At 42.8% G+C, this 26,573-nt stretch overlaps 1 protein-coding gene across 5 annotated transcripts in view; it reads left to right on the top strand.

Annotated features, from left to right (window-relative positions):
• Window positions 1-26,573, top strand: part of Dgkg (diacylglycerol kinase gamma) — a 199,803-nt gene that overhangs the window by 102,025 nt on the left and 71,205 nt on the right. For all 5 annotated transcript variants that reach the window (XR_007347933.1, XR_007347931.1, XR_007347932.1 and 2 more), the window contains one exon: window positions 2,256-2,320. Coding sequence is in view for 2 of the 5 variants with exons in the window: in XM_015499958.2 (XP_015355444.1) it covers window positions 2,256-2,320 (65 nt within the window). In the remaining 3 variants the exon portion in view is untranslated. The remainder of the gene's footprint in view (window positions 1-2,255; window positions 2,321-26,573) is intronic.

Below are 26,573 nucleotides of genomic sequence, written 5' to 3'. Positions count from 1 at the left end.
TGAACCTTATTGAGCATGTTCACTGAAACTTGCTCTGAGCTAGGGAGGTGATGGGAGCCTGGGAGCATGAAATGCTGTTGCCCAAAGAAGCCACTCGGGCCAAGCTGTGTGGGCCCAGGGGGTGGGAAGGAGGCCTCCTTGGGGTTTGCACACTTCCCACCACTTGCACAGAGGGACCTCACCCAGACATTAACTCTTGATGTGTCTTAAGCTAAAAATAAAATCAGTATGTAAAGTTTAATTGTTAAACTCCCAAGACATTATTTCAGCAAGGAATGTTTGCCATACATAAAATTAGCTCTTTTTTTTTTTCTTTTGTACTGGTGGTGTTTAACCAGTGAGCCTTATTCCCTATTTTTTTTTTCCTGAAAAAAATATCTTTTATCTAGAGGCAGGGTCTCAACTGAGTTGTTTTTGGACCTCGCTAAGTTGCTGAGGCTAGCTTTAAACTTGCAACCCTCCTGTCTCAGCCTCCAGAGCCGATGGAATTATAGGCATGTGCCGCTGCCCAGCAAACTCATCTTCTTGATGTGCTCTCTCCATTTATCAGACAGTGGCTGCTGACTGGGGTCACTCTGATTCCAAGTGCAACTCACCACACACAGTACATGCTCAAAAACGCTTCTTCACTGAACTATACCTCCTGACATTTTTTTTTGTTTGTTGTTGTTGTTGTTGTTTTTTAATCAGCATTTACAAATGATCTTTTGTAGAGTTTTCTTATAGAGAAATGGAATATGCATTAGCTAAAAATCTGCTGGATAGAATTTCAGGCATTTTTTAGCCACATATTCCAGCAAATCGGTTTCTGAAGTTTTTGTTATTGTTGTTCCTGAACAAATCTGAATCAGCTCCCTTGTTTCTGGGTCACCCCATCTCCAGCCCAATTAGCCTGCTTGTTTCTGAAGCCCAGCACCTGTACCCAGTGTGCTGGCATGGGGCCTGGGTGGTGGTGGTTGGGGGGGGGGTCGCGGTACACATTCTTTTGCTAGAAAACAAGACAATTAATGAGGGTGGAAGAACAGGTTTGAAGAGGAAAGTTGAGTCCATTTTTAGGGTTGAAGCTCAGGGCTGGTTCTAGAGCTATTCATTGTGGAGCTACCAGCATCTAGATGCTAGAAACAACCATGAGAAACAACTCATGGGACTACCCACAATGGGAGTGTGGGCTGCACATAAAATTCAGGGCTAAGAAGTTTGGATCAGAGGTTAGAGAGCCTGGAAGCATGGGGTCATGACAGCCATCCTTGTGGGGAGTTCTGAGGTGCCGGTGGCCAAGAGTGCACCAAAGGATATGCCAATAGGGAGTATAAGAAAATGTCAGTAGGATGTGTTTTAAGATTCTCCTTGACCCTGGAAGCAGTCCTTTGGATGGAATGATCAAGAAGCAAAAGCTAGTATGTTTTCTAATTATCTATCAGATAGATTATCCATTGTCATTTATTATTTCTACTAACATGAATGATTAAGAATTAATATATAAGCCAGTCAGTGGCACATGCCTGTAATCCCAGCAGCTCAGGAAGCTGAGGCAGGAGAATTGTGAGTTCAAAGCCAGCTTCAGCAAAAAAAGATGCTAAGGAACTCAGTGAGACCCTGAGACTCAGTGAGACCCTCTAAATAAAATACAAAATAGGGCTGGGGATGTGGCTTAGTGGTCAAGTTCAATCCCCAGTACAGGAAAAAAAAAAAAGAAGAAGAAGAAGAGTTAATACCAACCGACATGAGCTTTCTGGTTTTCGCAATGTACTGTAGTTATGTAAGATGTTTTCCTTGGGAAATGCTGGGTGAAAGGGACATAGGAACTCTGAACTATTTTTGCAACTTCTTGTGAGTCAAAATATTCCAAAATAAAAAGTATTTTACAAAACCATTTAATATGGCAAGGCATACCCAAAGAATCACTCCCAGCCTCCCACATGGGCTACTTCTGTCTACCTGCTCACAGACCCTCATTCTCCTCAAAGAATTGGGCTTTCCCCTTCACTCATCCCTTAACTATCTGCTTCTCACTGGGCCAGGGATGGAGTGCTCACTGCAAGGGCCCTGGAGTGGACCAGGGCACCTCTAAGAGTATTGGCGGCACTAACTGTACCCTTGGACTTGGTGTTGGGCCTCTGGGATCTGGAACCTCCCCTGTGAGATGGAATCTCAGGGTTGGGGGATTCGGTGAAGACATGTGTGCAATCCTTTCCGCCACACAGCACCATTAGAAGCACTAACCAGGGTTCTGCCTTCTTCTCTTTCGCTTTCAGGATGCTTCCATTGCACACAGATTCCACATGATGAGAGAGAAACACCCTGAAAAATTCAACAGCAGGTAAGAGGCTGCAAGCCGGCTGCTCCGCTGCCCCGCCCAGCCGCCCTGCCCAGTGCAGCCAGCCAGACCCGGGCCTCCCACCTGCTCCTACGGAAATGTTCTTGGCCTGGCCGCCCCGGGACTTCGCTTCCCTGCCACGTTGCCGGAAGGAGGGTTTCCATTTCCAAGAAAAAGAAAAAAAAAATGTCAGAAACCTGCCGCAGTCTGGCAGCCTGTCCCTCAGTCCCTCCCAGAGGATCTGTGCAGAGGGAGGGATGTGGGGGTGGAAGGGGTGTGGGGTGCCCGCCTTTGCGGGTAGTGGGGGGAGTCTGTCCTTGGCTAACTGGAGCCCCTGCGGGGGCTTGGCTGCTTCCTCCAAAGGTGCAGCACCCCCACCCCAAATCCTGCCGCGGCCCCGCATTTTTTTTTTCTGGAAAGGGTGGAAGGGACTCAGCTTCTCTAGGTTCTACATGGGAGGTGGTGGCAGCCCTGGGGTTTGGAACCAGAATGCCAGGAGAGCGTCGCCTCTTCCATCCCCGACAGCAGAGGGCAGCAGCAGAGTGGCACGTGCAAAGGCAATAGACCTGGAGCCCACCAGGCCCCACCTGAGCCTGGGCGCCCTGTGTGCAAGTCTAGATGTTAGATTCAAAAATGAAAGGGAAGAGAAAACCAGGTCTTTTGCAAAGGAAACCAAACCCTTCTTGCATGCCAAGGGAATTTACCAGAACTGAGTTCTGACTGGGCACATAGCTACCCCTGGGATTGTCAAAATTGCCTTTCTCCCTTCTTATTTCTTTCTCTTCTTCTTCTCATTAGCTGACTTCTATTCTTTCTCTTTCCATTTTATTGTAATATTTCAAGATGACCACAGGATCCCACCCCAACCTCAGGCAGGTGGGGAGTAGGGTGGATACTACTTTGGACTTGATCTTTGAACATGAGGGGATTGACATTTATTTACCCCACAGAATTCTCTTCAAAGCAGAGGTTAAAAGGGTCTGAAGACAATTCATTTAAAGCCCAGCACCCAGAAAGAGCCGGACATTATTATTATTATTACTCTTTGCCCTGACCCCACAGCCTGGGGGGGGGGGGGGGGGGTGAGGGGCTAACCAAGAAAAAGCAAGCCTTTTTAAGGATCAGAAACTAAACATAATGAAGCTACTTCCTCCTCTGGAAGAGCGATCTGTGGGATCTAATCACAGCTGAAGTAACTTTATTAGGATGTGTATTCTGTCACAGCCTATTCCTTCTCACTCCTAACACTCACAGATCCTACACACTGCTAAACGTCCGTACTTCCAGCCCCTACCACTGTAGTCTCAAACTTGCAATTCTGTTGATTCTCCTCTCAATCTTCTTCACTCCCGAATATCTACACAGTTTTTTTAAATACTCTTCTTCCACCCATTCCACAGGATTCGCACAAGTATCCTGACACATGCTCACACTCATGTGTCTGAACATTCCATCTGCTTGTGAAATCTGTACGTTCTGTTCATTCATTCATTTATCCAACAGTATTTTTTGAAAACATTCTATCTACCAGACACTATTCTAGAGGTGTTTTGGATGGACTGGTGCAGGGCACTCCCAGCCCTTTGGGGGAAACAGAATGGAAAGCAGATGTGCATCATGGTCTGTTAAGTGATGTGGATAGACGTGACCAATGGCAATACAAAGCAAGAGTGTGGAACTTGACATGGAGGGTTTTCTAATGAGAGAAATGCCCCATCCAAGACACAGAAAACAGTGTTTTCCAGATTGGCAAAAGGAGAAGGGTAACTCTGAGAGAAGGAACCAAATGTAGGAAAAAATACAAAGGAGTGAGGGTGCAGCATGCTTGGGGCAAAGGAAGTCGTTCACTGCAGCTGGTTGTATGGTGTCTTGGCATGGAAAACAAGCAAAATCTCTGTAATTTGTAGAGAACGAGGAAAGAGGGGGAGAGAAATTTCTCCATATTCCAAAAAATCAGTAGGTCAATATATGACATGAACAGAGCAATCATCAGCCATCCACACGATTAAATACAATTAGAAAGATACATCTGTCAGGAAAAAAAAATGTACTGTGCAAAACACAGTATGAACAAAGCTACTGTGATCTGTATAAACCATTTTCTTTCCCACTTCGCAGCCTTCTCAGAGGTTAGGTTCATGCCTCACTCTTCACCTGGTTGAAGTCAAGGTGTTGTGGTACAGTCACCATGGGTGACAGACACCTATATTTGCATTTAAAGAAATGATGACATAGGATGTTGCCTCTATTTCACAAGGTCACCAAACTCTTCCTATTAAGAGCTTTGGGTCTTACTCCATACTGCTTCTTTTCTGCCTGCTTGCCCATGTCCAAAATACCCAGGAGTGCTCAGTTTGTCCACTGAGAGGCAGGCAAGCAGCCATTTTCTCTAGGCTTCCTTATTTAGCATTGGAGATGGTTTTAAATAGGCAGGTGGTTGTTGCCATGGTTACCCCATTACACCAGCAGCTAAACTTAGGAAGGGCCACAAGGGATAGGAAGAAAGCTTGATACCCAGGATTTGGAAATGTAAACGATATTATCAAATAGGCTTCATTTTACTGAGCTGAACTTGGGTTCTCCAAAGAGCAGCCACAGCTTGGCTAGAAACCTTTACCATTACTGCCTGGAACTGGGCCCTCAGGGATAACCTTGAGGTTAAATACAGGGAGTTATGATTGTTTTGTTTCATTTTGTTTGGTTTTGTTTTCAGCAAGGGAGTGTGACTAGTCAGGGCTGGAACTCATCAGGAAAGTTGACTCTTTCCCATCTCCAGTTCATATTCCTGAGCTATTCTAATAAGAATTCTTAACCCAGGGTTCAGGGGCTTTGGGGATTCTCAGAACACCTTGAAATTGAACCTAAGATCTTAGATATATTGTTCTGGAGAGAATCTCCATAACTAACAGAATTTCTTAAAAGGACCTAAAACCTCCAAATGGTGAAAAATCACAGTTCTAAGGCTTCTTTGATTCTTAAGAGGCGTCAAATATGACTCAGCTGTTAGGGTTTCAGGAAATTTTTCCCCCAGTGGTCTCTTTGTATAGGTTGCTGCCAAGAAAGGTGGTGGATTCCATGAAATTGTTTCCCTAATGAAATAGCTTTGTTAATGGAGCAAGAACCAGACTTAAGGAGGTAGCAATACGGGCCATGTGTGATGGTGCTATTTTTGATCCCTTCTACTACCTAGTCTTTGAATTGCTAGGTTCATAGTCTAGCAAAGAAGAAAAAACATTCCTCAAATATTTTTATAAAACTATTTTAACATACAAAAATGTTACAGGAAGAGTATACAGGAAGTCATAGAGTATATAGCACATTTTAACAGTTATATCCCAAGCATCATTCACAAGTGGATCATTTTTGAGTGTAGAAACAGTGTTACAAGGGACCCAAAGAATTATTGTCCACTTTTGAACTCCTACAAGATGCCTGGTGGTATATTAGTTTTTTTAAAAAAATATATTAAACTATTTAAATCTCAAAACAATTATATAAGGTAAATATTATCATTTTCATGTTACAGATACAGAAACTGAGGCTGGGAAAAACTAAGTTACCTAGCTGAGATCACAGGTTTTTGTTGTTTTTTTTTTTAAGCTGTGAGATTAATTTGATTTCTGACTTATCTTAGTTGAAGACCTTTTGCTGTACCTGCTGTGACCCCCAGATTTCCTTTAGCAAATACCTACTATTACCAGATGCTCTGATAGGTACTTTTTGGGGGGGAACTTGAGTTCCAATTCAAGAATACTTAACTACAGAGCTAAATCTCCAACACTTTTTAGTTTTTATTTTGAAACAGGGTCTCCCTAAGTTGCTTAGGGCCTCACTAAGTTGCTAAGGCCAGCTTTGCACTCCTGAATTACCAGGATTACAGGTGTGCACCACCACACCCAACTCTAGTAGGTACTTTATACACAATCCCTCTCAGTACTCATAACTTGCAGGTAAGTGTTATTGTCCCTTTTTTAGAGAGGAAGAAACTGAGGCTAAAGAGAGTGGATTTCTCATGGGCTCATCCAACTATATGAATCGCCTCAATGAGAAAATGCTTGCTGAGTGCAGAAGGAGGAGACCAATTATATCTTGTGTGTAATGAGTCTTCTCCCTATCTCAATGTGCATAGCAGGGAGCAGGCATGGCTATATGATTTTGTGTGACCCAGAACAAAATTGAAATGTGCCTTCCCTTGTTCTATTAAGAATTTAAAGTTGGTGAGCCTTCCAAAGTGTGAGGCATAGATCTCACACTGATGAGTGAAATGAGGGAAAGGAAATAAGAGAAAGAAGGCAAATTTTCCAGGTCTTGACGAGGGGAGAGTTTACAATAGAGGCAAAATAATGGAGGAAAGAGAGTATTTTAACTAGGGGATAAGGAGAGGGATTATCCATCCTTCAAAGGGACAGCAGTCAGTACTAGCAGGACTTCCATGAAGAATGCTATCCAGTCCTTTATGAAGTTTCCAGATTAAGTCTCTGTGAAGGGTTTTGTACATATGAAATCTACACTAAAAACTATCTAATTCCAGTGTCCCTGGCAGTGAGAATCCAGAAAGAGAAGTCTAACTACGGAGGTTTTTTTTATTGTTGGTCAGAAACTCAGAGCACTTGAGGAATGTGTTATTCAAACCTGCTGAGTGTCATCCACTTGAATATGTCCCTCAGCAGTTGAGACTGAAGCAAGATATTTCCTGTCGGGCCTTTCAAAGGGACCACAACCGTGCTTCATTCCTTACCCAAGGCTGACCACCTTTCCCAAAAGCTCTCGAGTAATTAACAGGCTCTGGAGTGTTGGCTTTCTTGGAGCCAGGCCCATGGAGTAGCTGACGAGGGGTTCCCCAGAAGCCCTAATGTAGCTTGAGTCCTTAATAGGTTGCAAATACAACTTGCAAAGAACTAAGCACTTCGTAGATATTTATAGAAGGAGGCAGCAGGGTATAGCCGAAGCTGGCATCCAAACCTGGCTCTGCAACTTGCTAGCTGTGTGACCTTGGGCAAGTTAATCTTTTTAATCCTTTGCTTCCTCCCTTGAAAATCTTGCAAGGTTGTTGTAAGATGTAGTAAGTTCATGGCACACAATAGGTTCTCAATAAATATTTCTTGTTGAATATCATTGACTGGCAAACAGAGGAAAGCATTGCTGAAATTGCCATAAAGCATTAACAATCAGATACTCTTTTGATGGAGTGGCAGGTGGAATTCAGTTCTCATTCTCATAGGATCTTTGGTCTATAGGCAGAGTCCTTTAAAAGAAAAGTTTGAGAACAACTAAAAGTTGGAGGACACCCCAGAAACGATGAATTGAATCTGACTTAATCCCTCTTTTAGAGGATGGGAAAATGGCACCAATTATCTATCCAGTGTTGACTTAGGTTTTCCAGGATGGGTGCTGTGGAGGAAATTCCTCCTCCTGGCTCCATGTGGGTTCAAGAAGCAGAGGTTTGGGGTCTGAACATCATAGATTCTAAGTCCAGAATCTAAAGACAGAATCAAAGTGGGGAGTCCAAGACCCCAGCTGAAATGGTACCAGAAGAAGCAGAGTAGGGGTGAGAGAGGGAGAGTTGTAGGGCAGGTACCATGTGGTTTACCAGCTGGGTCCATGGAATACCCAGCTGGTGGCTAGGCAGGTGGCCTAGGGAAGTCAGGTGCTGGAAGATGTGACTATTCTCCCCATCACCAACCCCCAACCTTAGCTGAACTCAGAGATGTTCAGTGGGAGGAGGAGCAACATAAGCTAGCAAAGCTCTAGGCACATAGTTCTAAAAATGAAAGTGCCTCCTCTCTTGAATACCATGGTATGCTCTGCAGTCCCAGCATGCAGTGTATCCCCATATTCGTAAGGTAGTCTTCTTTTATCTAAAAATAAAACCATCTTAAGTTATTTTTTTCCAGAAGCACTATGAAATAGCCCAATATCACAGCCCAGATGTTTAGTTTTCCCAAAGCAAAGGATTAAAAATCGTCACTACTGGAGTCTGCATTCTGTGCCCTAACTTGGGCTTTAGCCCTTCTCATCCAGCAGCACTCAGCACCCCAAAATAGACCTACCCTAGGTACCCAGTACTCCAAACTGTCTGCATCTATTTCCCCCAATAGGTCAAATTCTTTTTTTTTTTTAATAGTCAGGATTCTGAAAAGCCCCCATCATAAATGATTGTGGCATTTTCTGTTTCCTTCCCCTGTAGGCATTCATTCATCAAGGAAATGTTTGGTGCTGTGTGCTCAAGTATCTTTGGCTCTTGACATCAGTCCTGACAGAGCAACTTACTTCATTATTTGACCATTCAGATACTAACCTACAAAAATGCTTTAGCCCCCACCCAACCCCACCTCTACTTGGAAGAGGCACAGCAACTAAAATGAATGAAATATGGGTTCATGTTTTTTCTCCAGGCTCTCATCATTACGCAACTGCAGAAGCCCATGCTTTTTTGGCTGGATTATTTGTTTACAGTCAGCCCTCAATGATTTGCAGAAATGCAGGAGCAGCCACATGGATCATCTAAAGCTGTGGATGATCAAAGATTTTAGGAGGCTGCTATTAATATTTGTGCAGTTCTCTCCACCCTGACATTCACAGTATTTTAAATAATATGATGAAATCAATATTAACTCTTAGTATTGCCTTCCTTTTCCCGCCTGGCTTCCCAGTCAGCATGGAACTGGCAAGAAAAACTCTCAGAACATGCACAGGGGCAGCCTTTGGGACCTTGGGGCTCTCTCCAAAGTTGCCATTTGAACAGATCAATTCCTTATGGCAGCTTAACAGGCCTTTTCTCCTTGTCCCTGCCAGGCTAGAATAAGAAAGGTATTATTCATGTCAACAAAGAGCAGAATCAGTTGGTGATAATGTCAGAAGGAACTTGAAAGCAAGCTGTTTTTCAAGACTTTTGGCCAAGTAATCCAAAAGTTATCAGTATTTCTCGATTGATTGGTTTTTAGAAGCATTTGCATCAAAGAGCTCAAGGTATAGCATGTAATCAAGTTCAGAAGGTGAGGGTTAGCATGATAACCTCATGAAAGAAAGTCAGAGTACACAAAGTAGAAGCAAGGTGGGAACTGCCAGGGCCCTTAGAGGTGTTGATGGTCTGGATGCTTTTCAGAAGGGAGAGGTCAAGAAGGTACGGGGACTTTAAACTTTTAATGATTTGTAGGAAAGACTGACTCTGAGGTTGTTTTACCCAAAAAAGAGGTTTAGGGAAAAGTGATTATTGGCCTCAAATATGTAAGAGGGTTTTCTCATAAGGGAGGAATTGGGTTATTTGGCATGATAAATCAGAAGGAAAGTGACTGGAAAGACCAATCTGAGCCCCAAACTAGGACATCACTTCTACCAGTTAGAGCCATCCTCAAGTATAGTGGGTCATTAGGTACATTGGTGGGTTTTCACATTTTCTATGCAAGCAAGGTGCTAGATAAATCGTTTTGGACTCCAATAGAGCTAAAGGCCCAAGAGAATAGGTTCTGTTATCAGACAACCTGGATTCAAGTCCTGCAGTTGTCACTACTTTTGTGTGACCTTGACCAAATTGCTCTTCCTAAACTTCAATCTTCTGACCCTGAGAATTGGAATATGTCTCCATATGTGTTTTGTGTGGCTGCTCTCTCCAATTACCACTAACTTTGTAGCTTAAAACAATACTACATTATCATATGACCGTTCTAGGGGTCAGAAGTCTCAACTAAGTGACTCTGGGCCAAACCAAGGTGTCATCAGGGTTGCATCCTTTCTGCAGGCTCCGGGGAAGAATCTGTTTCCTTGTCTTTTCCACTGGAGGCTGTCCCCAGTCCTGTGCTGTGGTCTCCTTCCATCCTTATAGCCAGCAATGGCCAGTGGGATCTTTTTCACATTACATTCCTCCAACAGGCTTTCTTCTGCTTCTTTTCCACATATCCAGGCCCTTAAGATTACATTGGAACCACACAGAATAATCCAGAATAACTACCCCACCTCAAGGTCAGCAGACTCAAAATTTAAAAATTTTTTAAACATTTATTTTTATTTTAATTGTAGGTGGACACCTTTATTTTATTATGTGGTGCTGAGGATTGAACCCAGTGCCTCACACATGCTAGGCGAGTGCTCTTCCCTTGAGCCACAACCCCAGCCCTCACAATTTAAATTTTATCTGCACCCTTCTTTCCCCTTTGCCATAAAACATAACATATTCACAGTTTCTAGGAACTAGAACATGCATCTTTAGGGCATTGTTCTTCTTACCACAAGTACCTTACCTCGTGGGTTTATTCTGGGGATCCAATGAAAGAATGCATTTAAGGGCTTATTATAGAGTCTGGCATATCAATGGTGCCTATTATTATGGTTATTAATATTCTTATAATTACAAAGAAAGAGTCTGCATCAGATAATAGTCACATTTGATGACTCAGGCACTCTTAAAACTGAGATTTAATGATTCTCTATGATGGCCATAGAGTAATAGAGTAATCAATGTAGAAACATATGGCATTTTTTTCCTTTTCACACATCTTGATTTCAAGATTTTTCAATAAAATATCAATATATTTGTCATTATACGATTTAATAATACATCAACTAGTATTATTACATAGTACATTGAAACATCATTATAAAAAAATTGAAAAGCTCAAAAAAGTTAAAGAAAAAAAAACAAATCAATCATCATTCATAGTTCCATCATTCAGAAACATAATATTGACTTTTGATGATCTCAGCGGTTACCTTGATATGCATATCCTAAAATATTTAGGACAATATGTTATTATAAAATTTTATGTACCATTTTTAAATAATTTTTTTCCATAAAAGTCATTCAGGCTCATTATAGACAAATTATTCATATTGCACCCATTCCCCCCCACCCCGAAATAAACCCTGTCCACATTAAAAAATATTTTCTTACAGCACTTTCATTACACTGTTTCATTTACTTGAGCTCACACTGTATACACGGGTTCAAAACACGATTAACACAGCATTGCTTATAAGTTTTGAAAGGAAGTGATAGAAAGCAGCTGATTGGAGTGCATTTATCTGCAGCAGAAGTTTTATTAGACTTTTCCAATTAAAAACTCCCAATGCACTTGTTCAGTCAATATGAGAGTTTTAAAGCTATTATTCAATTCCCTTTGCATTGGAAATAACTATCTGATATGTTCTGCAGTTCTACTTTTGTGGAGGATAAATAAAAAAGATCTTATTCTCTTTGCACTGTTTCAGGATCTGTGCATAATTTTACAGTATCTCAGGAGGGCCAGTTTCTATGTTATTTTACTTTAGCAAGGGTTGCCTTCAGAACTTTGCAGTGGTGTAGTTTTTAAACACAAGTGAATAAAAGTGTATTTATTAAAGTGTTTAGAATTCAGTCCTACTGCATCCCATACTAACAATAGTAGTTATCATTTGCTGATAACCTTCAAGAATCTCATGTATATTATTTTTAGTTGGCACAACTTTCCAAGTAAAAGGTCAATATTAAGGATCCATTTTACAGATGAGAAAACTGAGGCTCAGAGAGAGACTATGCAAGTTGTTCCAAACCCCATGAGTTAATAGAGGAGCTGCTGTTCAAATCTAGGTCTGTCTGACTCCACAGCCTCCATTTATCCCATCACATTTTCCTGCCTCTCTTTGGGCCCAGTTTGATGCCTCATGACCAAAGAAGCACCCAAGAAAGAGACTAGAGAATAACTTGAATCAATGAAAGGACCTACATAAAAACCATAAATAAACCCAAATCACTTTTCCTGGGGAAAAATAGAGAATGTATTGGGAACAGACCTCAAGCAAAGGATTCATGGTAGTAAATGGCAGACCCACTTCCTTACTCTTCATCTCAGCTCAGGAAACAATGTGGAGGGGCAGGGGTTTGGGAATGTGCTTGTGCTTTAGAGGTGAGGTATTGTTTGGGGTGGGAACAGGAATCTTCTAGTCTGGAGACATATTAAAAGCTGAAATGAATTCCTGAGAGAAGTTGTAGAATCCTTTCACGGGTTTCCCAAAGCAGAACATTTCATTCATCTGGGGTCACAAACTTTATCTTCTTTGAGCCCAGAGGTGTTCTTGTTGCACCGCTAGGCCCCCTCCCAGCCGGAGCTCTCCACCCACCACTCTTCAGCAGGTCTCCTGTGAGACCTCTTTCCTCCTATGCTCCTCAGCTGCCCAGTGGTCCCCAAGACCACATGCCCATATGCCAACCTTGGGATTAGTCACTTCTAATCAATCATGTCACCCTCCCTGGGTAGGCCCACCCCATCTGGAGCTGCCTGGTAGTCACCCTGAGATGGGATTCATATCCTGTTGCTGCTACACATAATCTGCCATCACAACTGTGTCCATTTTATAGAATTTAAGCTCCCTTGTATTTGTGTAAAATCCTCCTCAGATGCCAATCCCACCTTCTCCTTGACTTGCATCGGTTCTCTCACCTTCCCTCACACCTGCCCTTGTGTTTTTAATTCTTCTGTCTAGTGTGACATCCCCAATTTTGATTTAATCATTATCTATTACTTGTTTCAAGATGCTGCCCCCAAATTCCTCCCTCACTGACCAACCCTGGCCCTGGCCTTCATGTTTGCATTCAACTTTCTCTTAGAATTCATCTTCAAGGTTTTTGACACTTTTCCCCACTTTGATTTTTCTTCTTGGTTTGTTATAATCTGTTTATAATCTGCTAGCTTTTCAGCACATTCATAAGCTTTCACTCAGAAAGAGTCTGACCCTGTTTGGGACCCACTAAACTAAAACTGTAAGGGTGGGACTGAGCATCTTTCTTCATTTAGCCACAATGCATTGAGCATGATTTTGTTTTAGCTTCCTGCTAGGGCTGAGAGGAAAGGTGGACTGCCATAACCGCTTCTTTCCGGCAGTGGATGGGTCTTGCTGGGATGATGAACACGTTCAGAAGCTATAACAACTGTATCAGTATCTGAGGGCTGCTGTAACAAAAAAGATCACTTAACAACAGGGAATTTATTCTCTCACAGTTCTGGAAGTTATAAGTCTGAGAGCAAGATGTCAGCAAGGTCTGTTCCTTCCCTAGGATCCAAGAGAGAATGCATTCCATGTCTATCCCCTTGCTTCTACTAGCTGCTAGCAATCCTTGGCATTCCTTGGCTTATAGATGCATCACTCCAGTCTCTGTGTCCTTCATCACAGGACATTCCCCCAATGTGTCTCTCTATTTCCAAGTAAGGTCTCATTCACAGGTATGGGGAGTTAGGGTTTCAGCATATCTTTTTTTCACAGGGATACAATTCAACTCACAACATCAGCCCTCCCCCAATCTCTGGGGGGAGGAGGAATATAATATAATATGGTGATCTTTGTTTCAAAGGGGGGACATGAACAATGAGGGTATTGTGTTGCTGAAGCACCTAACTGTGAAAGTGAGATTAGACTTCAAAAAGAAGGTAAATTTTGAGTGAGAGCTTGGGAGATAGAAATGGGACTTCACTGAGGGTAGAAGGAACCAGAGGCAAGCTAGGAGGAGGGAAGCAGCCTGGACAAAGGACATAACGTGTGGAAGGTCCCTGGCAGGAGAGGAAAGGTAAGAGATTCCAAGTGAGGAGGAAAGGCAGGTGGGAGAGAGGTGGGATGAAGCTCCTGTGGCAAGATGGTGGTGGTCTTTGGAGGAGTTCCCACTTTATCCTAACCATAGGCACGTGAACAGTGCAGACACATAGTCATCCAGTGTCTTTTGAATGGATCAATGAAAAAAATGATTTCCTGTCAAAATTTGCAGAGCAAAGATTCCAGAGCTTCTCTTAGAAACATCTTTAAATACTGAGCCTTGCTGCAGTCTTACTAAAGTACAGGATGTTAGGCTAGACCCAGGAAATAGAGAAAAAGAGAGGAAGAGGTAACTCCTAGGGTAGGGTGTCAGGAGAGAGCTGGGGGAAGCCAGCTCTGCTGACCTCCAGGAGCTGGGTAAACTATGGCAACCAACCACAGAGCTTTCTTACAAACCCTGGGCTTTAAAGCAAACTGTCGGGTTGTGGAAGTAGAAATTCATATTGGGGGGGAAAAATTCCAAAGTTTCTCTCTTCCTTTCTACCACAATTCAGATTCCTTCATGCGGAAGTCAATTCAGGTGGCTGTGAAAATTAGTTTAACATATCTTTTTGTTTGTTTCTTGCTTACTTGCTTGTTTTTAGTTACAAAAAGAATGTCAAAGTTCATTAACCTTCTATTGGGCTTTATTAATTAGAACTTTGGAAAATTGTTACCCTTTTGTTATGAGTATTTTATGATATAACATAGTCCATCTTTATATTTAGAGCTGATGTGATTAGCATCACATCTCATTCTGACATGTTTCCTTTAAAATGTTCATAATTGTCCACATTTTATTAAGAAGAAATTTAAAAACAAGGTGAAGGGATAGTAGATGTTCTCCAGAGTGAGTCAAGGGATTAATTTTAATTCTTCATTTAAATCAACATTTCCTATGGAAATTTTTAATGCACTTACTATTTGACCAAAGGACATTTTGAAAGCAGCCTTTCACTAAAATTACCAGGAAACTCAGTAACTCTATTTAGCAAAATTAAAAATAAATAAATAAATAAGAAACCCAGGAAAAAAATCACTTCATAACTCTGTTATGTCAGGCCCCATGAAATGTAGACATGATTCCCAAGGCTCATTGCATCCAGCGTCTGAAGAGCTGAGTTTCAGCCCTTTTTCTTGTTTACTGTGTGCCTTTGGGAAGTTACTCATTTCTCTGATTCTTAATGTTCTGCTGTGTAAAATGGAAATCACAACTATCTCACATGATGTTTACTAGATTAGAGTCGATAAATACATGGATTGGAAATTTTGAGGGTGTTGCCATAGGAATTTGTGGGGACATGCAGCAGGGTATATATGAATCCATTGAAAATCTCTAATCCAAATACATGGTGTTGTGGCTTTTATCTGTAATAATTTATAGAATCTTAGCTTTAGACAGGACTTGAGATTTCAATCGGCATAAGTTTCCTCTCTATAAATACCCCTGTTGAGGGTCATCAGATTTCTACTTTGAAGACTGTAGAAGTGTTTAAATTTTGGAGTTGCAGGAAAGGGGGTCTTACCACTTCACATTTTACTAAGAAGGCATTTTCCCAATCTTCGAATGCTCTTCAACGAAAGAAAGACTCTCCTTAGTCCAAGAATGTACTCTATGCCCTCAAATTACTAAAGTGTCAGGGACTTTTGTAATCACCGAATATTCGTGTTATTTGAACCTACACTTAAATCGAAATTTCTCGTTGTCTAGTAGAAGACGTCTTCTCTTCTATTGAATGGAGAGTCCCTTTAATCTTGGAAGTGGGCCCTTTTGGAGAGCATTCCAAAGTGCCAATCAAGACAAGTACTCTACCTTGCCTTTGAACTCAATGAGCTGAAAGTGTGTCAGTAAACTCCAGCTTTGGGTTACTATAGAGTAAGAGGTGGCGGGAAGATCCTGGATAAATTAAAATCTCACCCCGTTTATCTTGGCTTTTGTTGGAGCTGTCAACACAGAGCGTTCCAATGAGTCAGGTTCTCTCTTTCCTCTTCTGTATCACTTTCTCCCTGAACTGGGGTGGGGAGAGGGACAAGCTACTCATAATCAGGGTTTCTGTGGATATGCACAGGGTTGGGATGAAGATAACGTAACAGGACGCCCTCCAAACTGAGCTGATGGCTTGGTTCAGATTTTATATATTGCCTTTTCCTCCACCTAACTGATCATAAGAATATGGGTAGGCAGGAGAGGAGGATGAGATAGTCAACAATAGGCCAGTGGGGTAAAAAAGAAGAGATTTGAAGAACTAGAGAACCTGCTTTTCCAGTAATTAAAAGTCAAGTTTATTACTCAAGTGTTTCATGATTGTGGAATAGTCAGTTACTTACCAGATTGTGCCCTAACTTATAAACACAGATCAACAGAAAATATTTTCTCCCAGAAGAGGTAGAGGTGGATATTTTGCTTCTGTGCATTTGGGCTTAAACACCAGCAGCTTCAACTCTCATCCAGCTGCAGCCAGTCAGCCCTTGAAATCAGACACACATTAGGACTCAGGACCCAAGTGCCAGATAGGAAGGAGGGTCCAATTGGGAAGGATAGAGAGCCCAGCGCCCCTCCGCACATGCCACATCCCCAGCCCGGGGGGAGACATTTTTGAGTCAGCTTCCAAGAAAATTTCCAGGAGGGAAAAAAAATTATATATATATATATATATGAGGGGTCATAAATCCAAATGCCAATAGAAGCCTGGAAGTTAATGTAAATGAGAGAGTGGATGGATATGAGACTTTGGGTACAGTGGGGGATCCTGCAAACTGGAGAACATGAGAGTGCTTAAAGGAATCAGCCAGTTCCAATCAACTGTAGTCAGGTTGATAAGGAACCCAGTATTAATGGACTGATTTCCTAAGAGAATCTGGACTCCAAGTGTGTATGTACAGTATTCCAGTTGAAAAAAAAATCACTGTGTAAGCCAAATCAGCACATCCCTGGGCCCATAACATGCTTGGACTTCCAAGTTGCCATGTTGATCCCAGGAATTAAAAAACATAAGGACGAGGTGGAGACCAATTATTTATTTTTCTTGCTTGACTTTGGTCACAAATTATTGATGTTGTAGATATAAACTAATCCTCTACCAAAAATTGAAAATGAATGGGCTTTAGGAAAATTTAAGAGGTCAGTGTATTTGCATCAGTAAAGGGTTCCTAGATGTCATAAAAGAGATGATTCAAAAAGAAAAGGAACTCAGAAGGTCAGAGAGAACGTAAATCAGAGTCTGATTTAAGAAATAGATAGAACATGGAAAAAAAGAGCAAATGCCCAATTCTGTTTGGGGCGGGGGAAGGGGCAGAGAATGAAGCAAATGTATGAGGCTCTGCCCAAAGAGGGTAGATTTGGACCTTCTGGAAAAGGAGAAGAGAATAGTTAACACACTCATCATGAGAGTCAACTCATGATGAGCCTGTGGAGGTAGTTACCTAAATTGTCTTCTTCCAGCACGTGTTATAGTAAGTCGCATTGTTGATGTGCATTCCCTAGGATGGCAAGAGAAAATTAACAGGAATATGATGGAGGTGGGTAATCATTAAATACACCTGGGAAAGCCTAAATTAAATTTATTTCTATTCTGTACAATGTTATAGAGACTTTAATATAGATTCTAACCTACTGAAATCATTTAAAAGCAGAATAAAGTATTTTAGAAGAAATAGGCACCAGTGGGGAAATGCATTGCTGTTCTGTAGCTAATCTGAGAACAACTGTTCTTCTGGACCATGGATTTTGATGCTGGAATGAGAGGCCCTTGGCAAGGAATCGGGAGCTTGTCACATAAACCAAGAGGAATATTTTGGGCCAGAGACTTGAAGACCAAACAGGAGAGCTTTAAAATGAGATTTAAGGGGGATAAAGTAGAGAATGTTCAAATGAAACTCTACAATCGCAGCCCACGGAGGGGCAGCAGGTGTAGGCTAGAAATAAGGAGCCCGGCAGAGGTGGTGCCAAGCAGTTCTCCTGAGTAACATCAGGGCCACACCTACAGCTGGGGCACGTTTGCCAAGGGCACAGAGAGAGGGGGCAAACTGAATGAGTCACGTTCTTAGGGGAGACAGCTGGACCTTAGAGACAGCAGGTAATGATAGGGTGGGGTGGAGCACACATCCACAGAGCAGGGATAGGTACTGACGGAGGATGACAAGTTCACATAAATCACAGTCACTGAAATGGGTGTTAAGAACGCACACACAAGTGTAAGAAGTCACACACGTCAGAGTGGAAGCAAAGCACAGAGCATATGGCTGAGATTTGCAAAAGGACAAAATCAAAAAGATTTTGCTGGCAGTATATACTACAGTTTCTCAGGCAGAGCAAGGCTCTGGCTGATGCTTTTCTATTTAAGATTTTTAGAACTGGCACAAGAGGGAGGTGGGATAGGGAAGGGAGTCGGTATTTATTTATCCAGGCATCTGCCCCATCTAATGAATTTTTTACTTGCCTTGCTAGTAGTTTCATGACTTGAGAGGTAAGGGAAACTGAAGAAAGGACTTTCTCTGGACTTCATCTGACCAGGAGGCATCAAGCCTCGATGGTGTGAAAGGCACAGGAAGCTTAGGGGGAGGTCACCAGACCGTGCTGGAGTTTTGTGATAGCAAAAGAAAGAAACATGATACCTAGCTAAGTGTGTGCCCTCTACTACCCTTCCTGTTCCCTCTGTTTCTCACTTTCCCTCTGGCATCTCCAGCCCTATCCTAGCAATATCCCAGCCCAGACTTCAGGGTCACCACCAGGGACCTCAAGTGGTGAAAAGCAAAGATCACCAATCCAAATTAAGCAGGAAAGATATGCTGCTTGTATTTCAAGGAACACAGGATTCATGAGGCCACAAAGCCAATTTCATACAAGGAATTCTATTTTGGCTTTATGCGAGTGTATATCATGTATGATATATACGCACTCAATATTCCCAATAACCCCAGCAAGGAAGGTGATATTATCCCAAATGAACCATGAAGAAACTAAGAGACAGAGATAAATGACTTACCCAAGCCCATAGAGGAAGTAAATGAATGAACTACAGCTTGAACCCAGGCCTTTCTGTCTTCTAACCAGAGCTCCTTTAGCTCCTCCAACTTGCCTCCAAAACTAGACATTGTACTTCAGGTACTGAAGGGGTTAATTGGCTTTTGTGGGCAAGTGTGGGAACCTAACCTCAACATAATATTGTTTCTATGGGGAAATGTGCTCAGAGTGACAAACAACTGGCTTAACCAAGGAACTTTTGTAACCTGACCTATCATAAGTTGGGCACTGCCTCATGTTCAGAAAGGCTGGTTGTGGGAGAGAGGGGATCAGGCACATTCAGCCTCTGTCCTCTGACTCCATAATATCATTCCCCATCTAGCTGTGCATCTGTCTCTGTCACATCTACAAATAGCCCTAGCAGTACCTCCTGCAGAAGGTAGCTGTCAGGATCAGACAAGGGGGACCCTTGGGTGTGTAAGGCAGCTAACGTAATTCCGGCATGCAGTCAACATGTGAGACTGGGGTCAGAGATTCATCCCGACAGCTGAAGGCCAGGTTGAGTTGGAGAAAAAGAGATGCAGAGAGCCAAGGTAGAGCTCTGTAGGTCCTGCTTGGGGTCCACCTGGCAATCTCAGCAGTATAGACCTGCTTCCTGACTTTGCATCTGCCCCCGGCAGGCAGTTCCCCTTGAAATTTCTGTGTCCTGGCCTTGGTTGGCCAGGACACAGAAAGCGGCCTTCCTCTGCAAGAGGCTCAGTTCTAGCAAAAAGCCACTTTCTCAGGCCTTTGGGGCTTATGTTCCAATAAGTTGTCCTCACCTACCTGTGTCTTAACTGTCCCCATATGCCTTCAGGTCCTGGACTGAGCAATACTGCAGACATTCCTCTCTGCCCTCCCCCTCCCCTTCCAGGCAGGGATTTCTTTTTGTCCCAGTATTTGACTTTTCTCACTGATAAATGCTCCAGCCAAACTGGCCTAAAGGGGATTTTCTTTCCATGAATAACTGAATAACTCTTAAAAAGGAGGAGGGATTACCAAGAAAGAGCCAAACTCTGAATTTTTTGTCTTTTTTCCTTTTGGATGGGGGAAGGGAGCTACTTTTTCCTGGCAAGGACAGATACTCACTAGGAAAACACCCTAGAGACTCAGACTCTCCAGAGATTCTTTTCTCTCCTGACAAGGTGTTGCCCACCTTGCCTGCCTCCCAGAGGTCCCTCCCAAGACCCCCAAAGTGGTGGCATTCATACCATCATGGCAATTCTCTGGTCAGGCTGCAGGGTCTATGTCCACAGAGAAGCAGTGTCTGTGAGCATGTTGGGTAATCTCAGATCATGAGTCTCAGAGAAGCCTTCCCATGTGGCTCTGCATGTGCCCACACGTGCACACGCATGTCTTCATGTGCTGCTTTGGGGGAGGATCCAATTTCAGACTTTGGCAGGCTTCATCATGCTTGGAGTCCTGCCCTTAGGAGGAGGTATTGTCAGGTGCCAGACAGAATTTGGGAGAGCCTATCAAAGGAGCCTGTGTGGGTAAATGTGTCCATACTCCACAGAAACAAACTTGCATGGAAAAGAGAGTCACGGCTCTGAGGTCATTCATTCTTTGATGCCTGGACTTACCCTGAAAGATGGGAGAAAATGCTGTAGGCAAGAGGCTTGTAGGTTTGGCCCTTTGTTTACTTTGGGCCAAGTGTAGATAGAGTTGAAAGACCAATTGGGAGGCCAAGACAACAGACTCTCTGATGAGTGTCATAGAATTCCAAGCAATCAGAGAGCCTCCAACCCTGAATTGGGATCTGTGGCCATGCATGGAATCTGGGTATTAAATGTGAGCAAACCCAGCCCACAGCTTTGAGTCACGATCTTCTGGGTTGATTGTCCCGTTTCTGCCAGATGCCTCTAGGGCATAGTAGTGGAAGCTGGGCATGGAGGAGGTTGAAGGGGCAAAGGATTAGGACTGGAAGTCAGGAGCTGGCATTTTTTTTCCAGCTCTCTACCTCCTAGCTGCACTATCAAGGAGTGATCTCAGTTCCTAACAGTTACCATGAGGATGCCATGACTTAGAAGAGAACCACCATCCAGTCCTGGTGGAGAGTAGTTCTGTACTATCAAGTATTTCTGTTCATCACCCACCACTCCCCACCCTGGAGGCCATATTGAGTAAGATTTTTGTCACTCATAAAGCTGTTTTTAGTAGTAGTTTTCCCACTATTTAAAACAATTTTTTTAGTTGTTAATAGACCTTTATTTATTTATACACGGGGCTGAGAATCGAACCCAGTGCCTCACACATGCCAGGCAAGTGTGCTACCACTGAGCCCCAGCCCCAGCCCCGCTAGTTTTCCCATTTTTATTATTCAAAATCCATTTACTATTCAATCAGTATCTCTGGCTACCAAACAATGTAATTGATTTAATTATATAAAAAAGGAATTTAACCCATTAGCCTATGTCACCTTTATTAAGTAATAGTAATTATTATTATTGTTATTTAATAACAAATAACAAAGTTATTTCTATTCTGTGTGAAGACATGTTGACAACAACTCACAGATTTTATTTATATTTTAAAAGACTCCTTGGAACCTGTGATCCCTTGGCTGGGAATCCCTGAATCCCAAGAGCACTTAAAATGCAAACAATCTGTCATCTGTGATTTTACAGGTAATTTTTCACATATGCAAATGACTTAAGTGTCTTCATAGATTAAGAGGATTTCATACTTAAACAATAAATTACATCCTGAGCAAGTTTCTCCCTCCAGTATCAGCCTTTTTTCCCCTCTTAGGTCCTTTCTTGAGCTCTCCCCGCTTTCTTGCTCTCTGTGTTTTTGCCCACTCCCTCCTGATCTCTGGTCATCATTCATCAGCCTAGATTTTCCTGAGTGCCATGAACACCCGTCTTGTCTCATGTATGGAACAAAGCCAGAGAATACCTTGCTCCTTGAAGCTGAAATACACTGAGCCAACACAAATCTGTTGGCAGGAGCAGCAGGCACAAGAGTCCGATTCAGAGTACAAGAACAGCTATTTATAAAGCCTCCTTCCTGATTGCTGGGTTTTCACTTTCCCTTGAACCCAAGGGGCCACTGCTGCGCCTTGGGAAAGATTATTCTATCCGCAGCTCCGTGCCTGAGGGTCACCAAGGGCCCATAATGATGAGCAGTGAGGACAGAGGATAGCCTGCAGGGTGGATTAGAGGTGGTGATAAGCCCTCTGATGGCCCGGGGCAGCTGAGTGTGCGGGTGATACAGATGGCCTCTGCAGCACCTGTGAGGTGACAGTCACAGGCCCCTTCCTGGCCTTAGAGTCCACCTGCCTTGTTTTGATTTGTTTTAACTCTTGATGTAAACTTGGGTGAAAACAATTACTAAACTTCCAAAGTCATTGGGGATTCAAATAACATAGGATCTGGCAGGTAAAATGCTCTCAATATTATCACTAACATTTATCATTCAGTTATATATAATTCAACTGTAGTTGCAGTTGCCCTTTTGGTGTTTCTGCGATGCCTGCTTAATTTGCTGGATTAGGATTTACCTTAAAAATCTGATCCTAGTTTAGTTTCTTCAATGGTAGTAGCAATAACACCACCAAACCCAGCAAACCCAAAAGGATATTATGTGAGGTCATTTGTTTTGCTTTTTCATTGATCTGAACCTTATGAAAATTTATAATTAATGTATAGAAGGGGCCTGTTAGCTAGGTATAGTTTTCCCAGATGTGTAGGGTTTGTCCTATACAATGTTCTCTTAAAAATTTGAATTAGTTTCCAGCACTAATATTCCAGAGATTTTACATTAAAAAATACACATTTCTGGATTCTCTTTTAAAAATGGCAGCTCTGGTCATTCTTGTGCCACAGGGTGACCATTGTGCAGCCCCTGGGTCCTCCCACCCTGTCCTGTGTGGTGTTACCTTAGACTGCTTAATGAACTTAGAGAAACCTTAGAAATTAGAAAAGTTAATGAAACTGAGGCCTAGAAATCACAAGTGACTCTAGTGGTGTCGCATGATGGTGTGTATGAGAACAGAGGCTGGAAGGCAGCCTCCTGCCTGCCAGTCCAGCATAGCCTCTACCACCTGGTTCTGCCCCCTACACACACCACCGTCCCATGGGCAGCATGTGTCCCTGCAGGTCTCCCAACCTGACACTGACTGACATCGAGGGCCCAACTAACTATTTGAGTCATGAGCTACTCAGGGAACCTGATTATCAAAGCCCAAACCACAAAAAGGAACACCTTCACTTCAAGGGATTCTATTTCTAGAAATAACTATAGTGTTCTCTGTGTAAACTTCTGAGCCCAAAGAAATGTTTTCATGTTTTGACTTCTGACAACTTCAAAAGTCCATTGCCTTTAAAACTTCCTTGATTCTCAGAAAAGGGCCACTAGGAGTTCGTGTTGGTGGGGAGAGCTAAATGCATTGCCTCTGCTGGTACAGATGCCCAGCAGCTAGCTTGGTTTCACTTACGGGCACCCTTGAAACCAGGCTATTCATAGCTGTCACGATGATGACTGATTCCAGCCTGAAATGGCTGACAAACATAAAAGAACACTTTTAATTAGTCTCATTTTTTCCCCTCATCTGTCAAATGAAAAGATTCAACTAACTAGTGTGTAATTGATGTTATTTTCTTATAAACCACGGGGAAATTAAGACATCCGAGGAACAGAGTCAATCTATGGTGTCACTACTGTTATTTCTCATCCCTCTACATGGCTGAGAGCCCCTTCGAGCCCAGAAGAGGATCTTCTGCCTCAAGAATGAGTTCACCTGGGTAGACTGGAGCCTGACCGGGCACCTAGCAGTCTTGTGGATCTGGGAATCAACCTCAGGACAACTGGTTCAGGATTAGTCACCTCCAGCTGAAAGGTGATTATGAGAGGGAAAGAAAGAGTGGCCAAAGTAAACTCAGGAAGAGAGATGTGGAGGACGAGTTCCAGCAGCCATTTAAACATTGTTAGTTTTATTTTCTTCAGAAAATATTGGCCACCTGGGATAGACCCCCACACTGCTCCTGCCCTTGTCCCTGTGGCCTAGGGGAATGAGTCCTCCAGAGACTGGGACTCCTAGCAACAAGGGAGGAGCGTCATGGGGCACTTCCCAGGCCTTGCACACCTCTTTGGAGCTTTGCAACCTTCACAACTTAGATGTGTGGAAAATAGTGTCCCTACTTTGTAGAAGAAGAAATGAAGAGTCAAAGAACTTAAATAATTAACCCAGTCAGGAAGTGACAAAGTCAGGCCTAAACTCTGGCCTTGCAGCTTCCAAATGCCATTTCTCGTTCAATGAAAGATGAAATAGATAGAAGCCCAAGGCCACGTTTGGGAGCAGTCTTCAATGACGGCAGGAAAGTGGCTGGGGAATCATCTTCAAAAAAGACAGAACATCTGGGGCTGAGGCTGTCTGGCTGGCAGGGAGGCAGGAGATGTGTCTCCTGCTTCAAACTGTAGGATATCCCCTGCCTCCAGGCTCTTACCAAAGGCTTTGGAAAGGTGATGGTGGCAGTGCCATGCTGCTGGTGGGAGAGGAAAAGGAAGAAAGGAATGAGGCAGAGGAGGATCCAATATTGAATTTATCGGTAGCAAGAGTATCTACCTCCCAGGGTTCTTCTGAGAAATAAATGTGGTAAGACATGAAAATTTTTTAACAAAGTACAAAAACCAAAGGGCCCAATGGTAGGCATGGTGGCACATGCCTATAATTTTAGTAGCTCAGGAGACTGAGACAGAAGGATGGAGATTTCAAAGCCAGCCTCAGCAACTTAGCAAGGCCCTAATAAACTCAGGGAGACTCTGTCGCTAAATAAAATATTTAAAAATGGCTGGGGATGTGACTCAGTGATTAAATAATCCCCAGTTTAAAAAAAAAAAAAAAAAGCCAGGGCTGGGGTTGTGGCTCAGTGGTAGAACGCTTAACTAGCATGTGTGAGGCACTGGGTTTGAGCCTCAGCACCACATGAAAATAAAGATATTGTGTCCATCTACAACTAAAAATCTTTAAAAAAAATGTCATGAGACAAGAATGCATTCACTTTTAAACAAAAAGTGCCTGTGTTAAAAGGGGACAAATAGAGACAAGCCTGGTGGTGCACATCTGTAGTCCCAGGTACTTAGGAGGTTGGGGCAGGAGAATCACAAGTTCAGGGGCAGCCTGAACCACTTAGAAAAACCTATCTGGAAAACAAAGAAAATCACAATAGAAGCTCTTAGATTTTGAACACATAGTCTCCTGTGGGTCAGTGGTCAAATGTTAGAGTCTTGGTGAAGCTGTTAAAAGCAGGTAAGTTCTGTGAGGCCAGAAATCCTGCCTGTCTTACTCGTCACTTACCTACGGGTCTTACACAGACCCAGAATTATTATCAATAAATGCTCAGTGGTTGGATGGATGGACAAACAGATGAATGGATGGGTGGATGGATGGATGGATGGATGGACGGATGGATGGATGGATGGATGGGCCAAAGCCAAAACAGTTCTATCCTTCACTTACAAAGACAACCACCCCCGGAGAATTGATCTCTAGTGCCTCTCTGTCAGGAAACGGTATCTGTCATCTATCATGGTATTTGAGACAAAACTTTAGGTGTCTCTTTGACTAACCTTTTCTCACTCACTTTTCACAATTTAACCAGCTCTGTCAATTCTACCTCCAAAATTTTAGCTTATGAATCTCCCCCAACACCTTTTATCTTTATATAGGCCCTTCCCAATTCTCTCCTGGATTCTTATATCACATTCAAACTAGTCTCCAGTCTCTGTTTCACTCCTTCCAGTCCATTCTCCACAGCTGCACAGAATAATCTTTAAAAAATACAAATATGCCAGACACATTAATGTATGCCTATAATCCCAGCAACCTGGGAAGCTGAGACAGGAGGATTGCAAATTCAAGGCCAGCCTGGGCAACATCAAGAGACCCTGTCTCAAAATAAAAAAAATTAGAAGGACTGGGGATGTAACTCAGTGGTAAAGTGCCCCTAAGTTCAATCCTCAGTACCAAAAAATATAAAAACCACAAATCTAATCAAGTCACTACTACCTCCACCACCCCCATTTTGACCTAAGGTTGGTCCATGACTCCCTATGGACTTTAAGATCAAACCCAGACACCTAAGAGCAGCATCTCTGTCTTCACAATCTTGCCCCAGTCTGCCTCTCCAACCAAACCTGGCCAAGCCCCACCTTGAGTTCTAATTCATTGCCTGGTGCTATGGTTTAAATGTGGTTTGTCCCCACAAAACTCATGTTGAGCCTTGGTTCCCCATGTTAATGATGTTGAGAGGCGGGGGTGGGGGGTGGCCTTTAAGAGGTATTTGGATTATAAGGGATCCATCTTCATGAAAAAAATTAATGTAGTTCCCTTGAGAGTGGGTTTTTGTAAGGCAAATTCAGCTTCCTTAATTTGTTCTTTCTTTTTCCTTGATTTATTCTTGCTTCCTCTCAAACACGTGTTCCTTCCACACACACCCACTTCCCCTTTTTGCTTTCCCACCATGATTGTTGCAGAAGTCAAGCCAGCACCATGCTCTTGGAACTATGAGCTAAATAAACCTTTCTTTACAAGTTACCCAGTGTCGGGTATTTTGTTAATAGTAATGGAAAACAAACACCTGGGCTTCTTCCTCTTCCTGGAATGCTTGTCCTGCGCCTTCTCTGCTTTCCTTGCACATCCTACTGACCTCTACTTGGCATCCCGCATAGGATGCTTGCTGCAACTTCCCCTGACCCGTCTAAGATTTGGTCTATGCA

The sequence above is a fragment of the Marmota marmota genome, unplaced genomic scaffold (assembly GCF_001458135.2).
Source record: "Marmota marmota marmota unplaced genomic scaffold, marMar, whole genome shotgun sequence".
Taxonomy (NCBI): domain Eukaryota; kingdom Metazoa; phylum Chordata; class Mammalia; order Rodentia; family Sciuridae; genus Marmota; species Marmota marmota.
The sequence above is the reverse complement of the archived record's forward strand: the minus strand, read 5'-3'. Positions and strand labels throughout refer to the sequence as shown.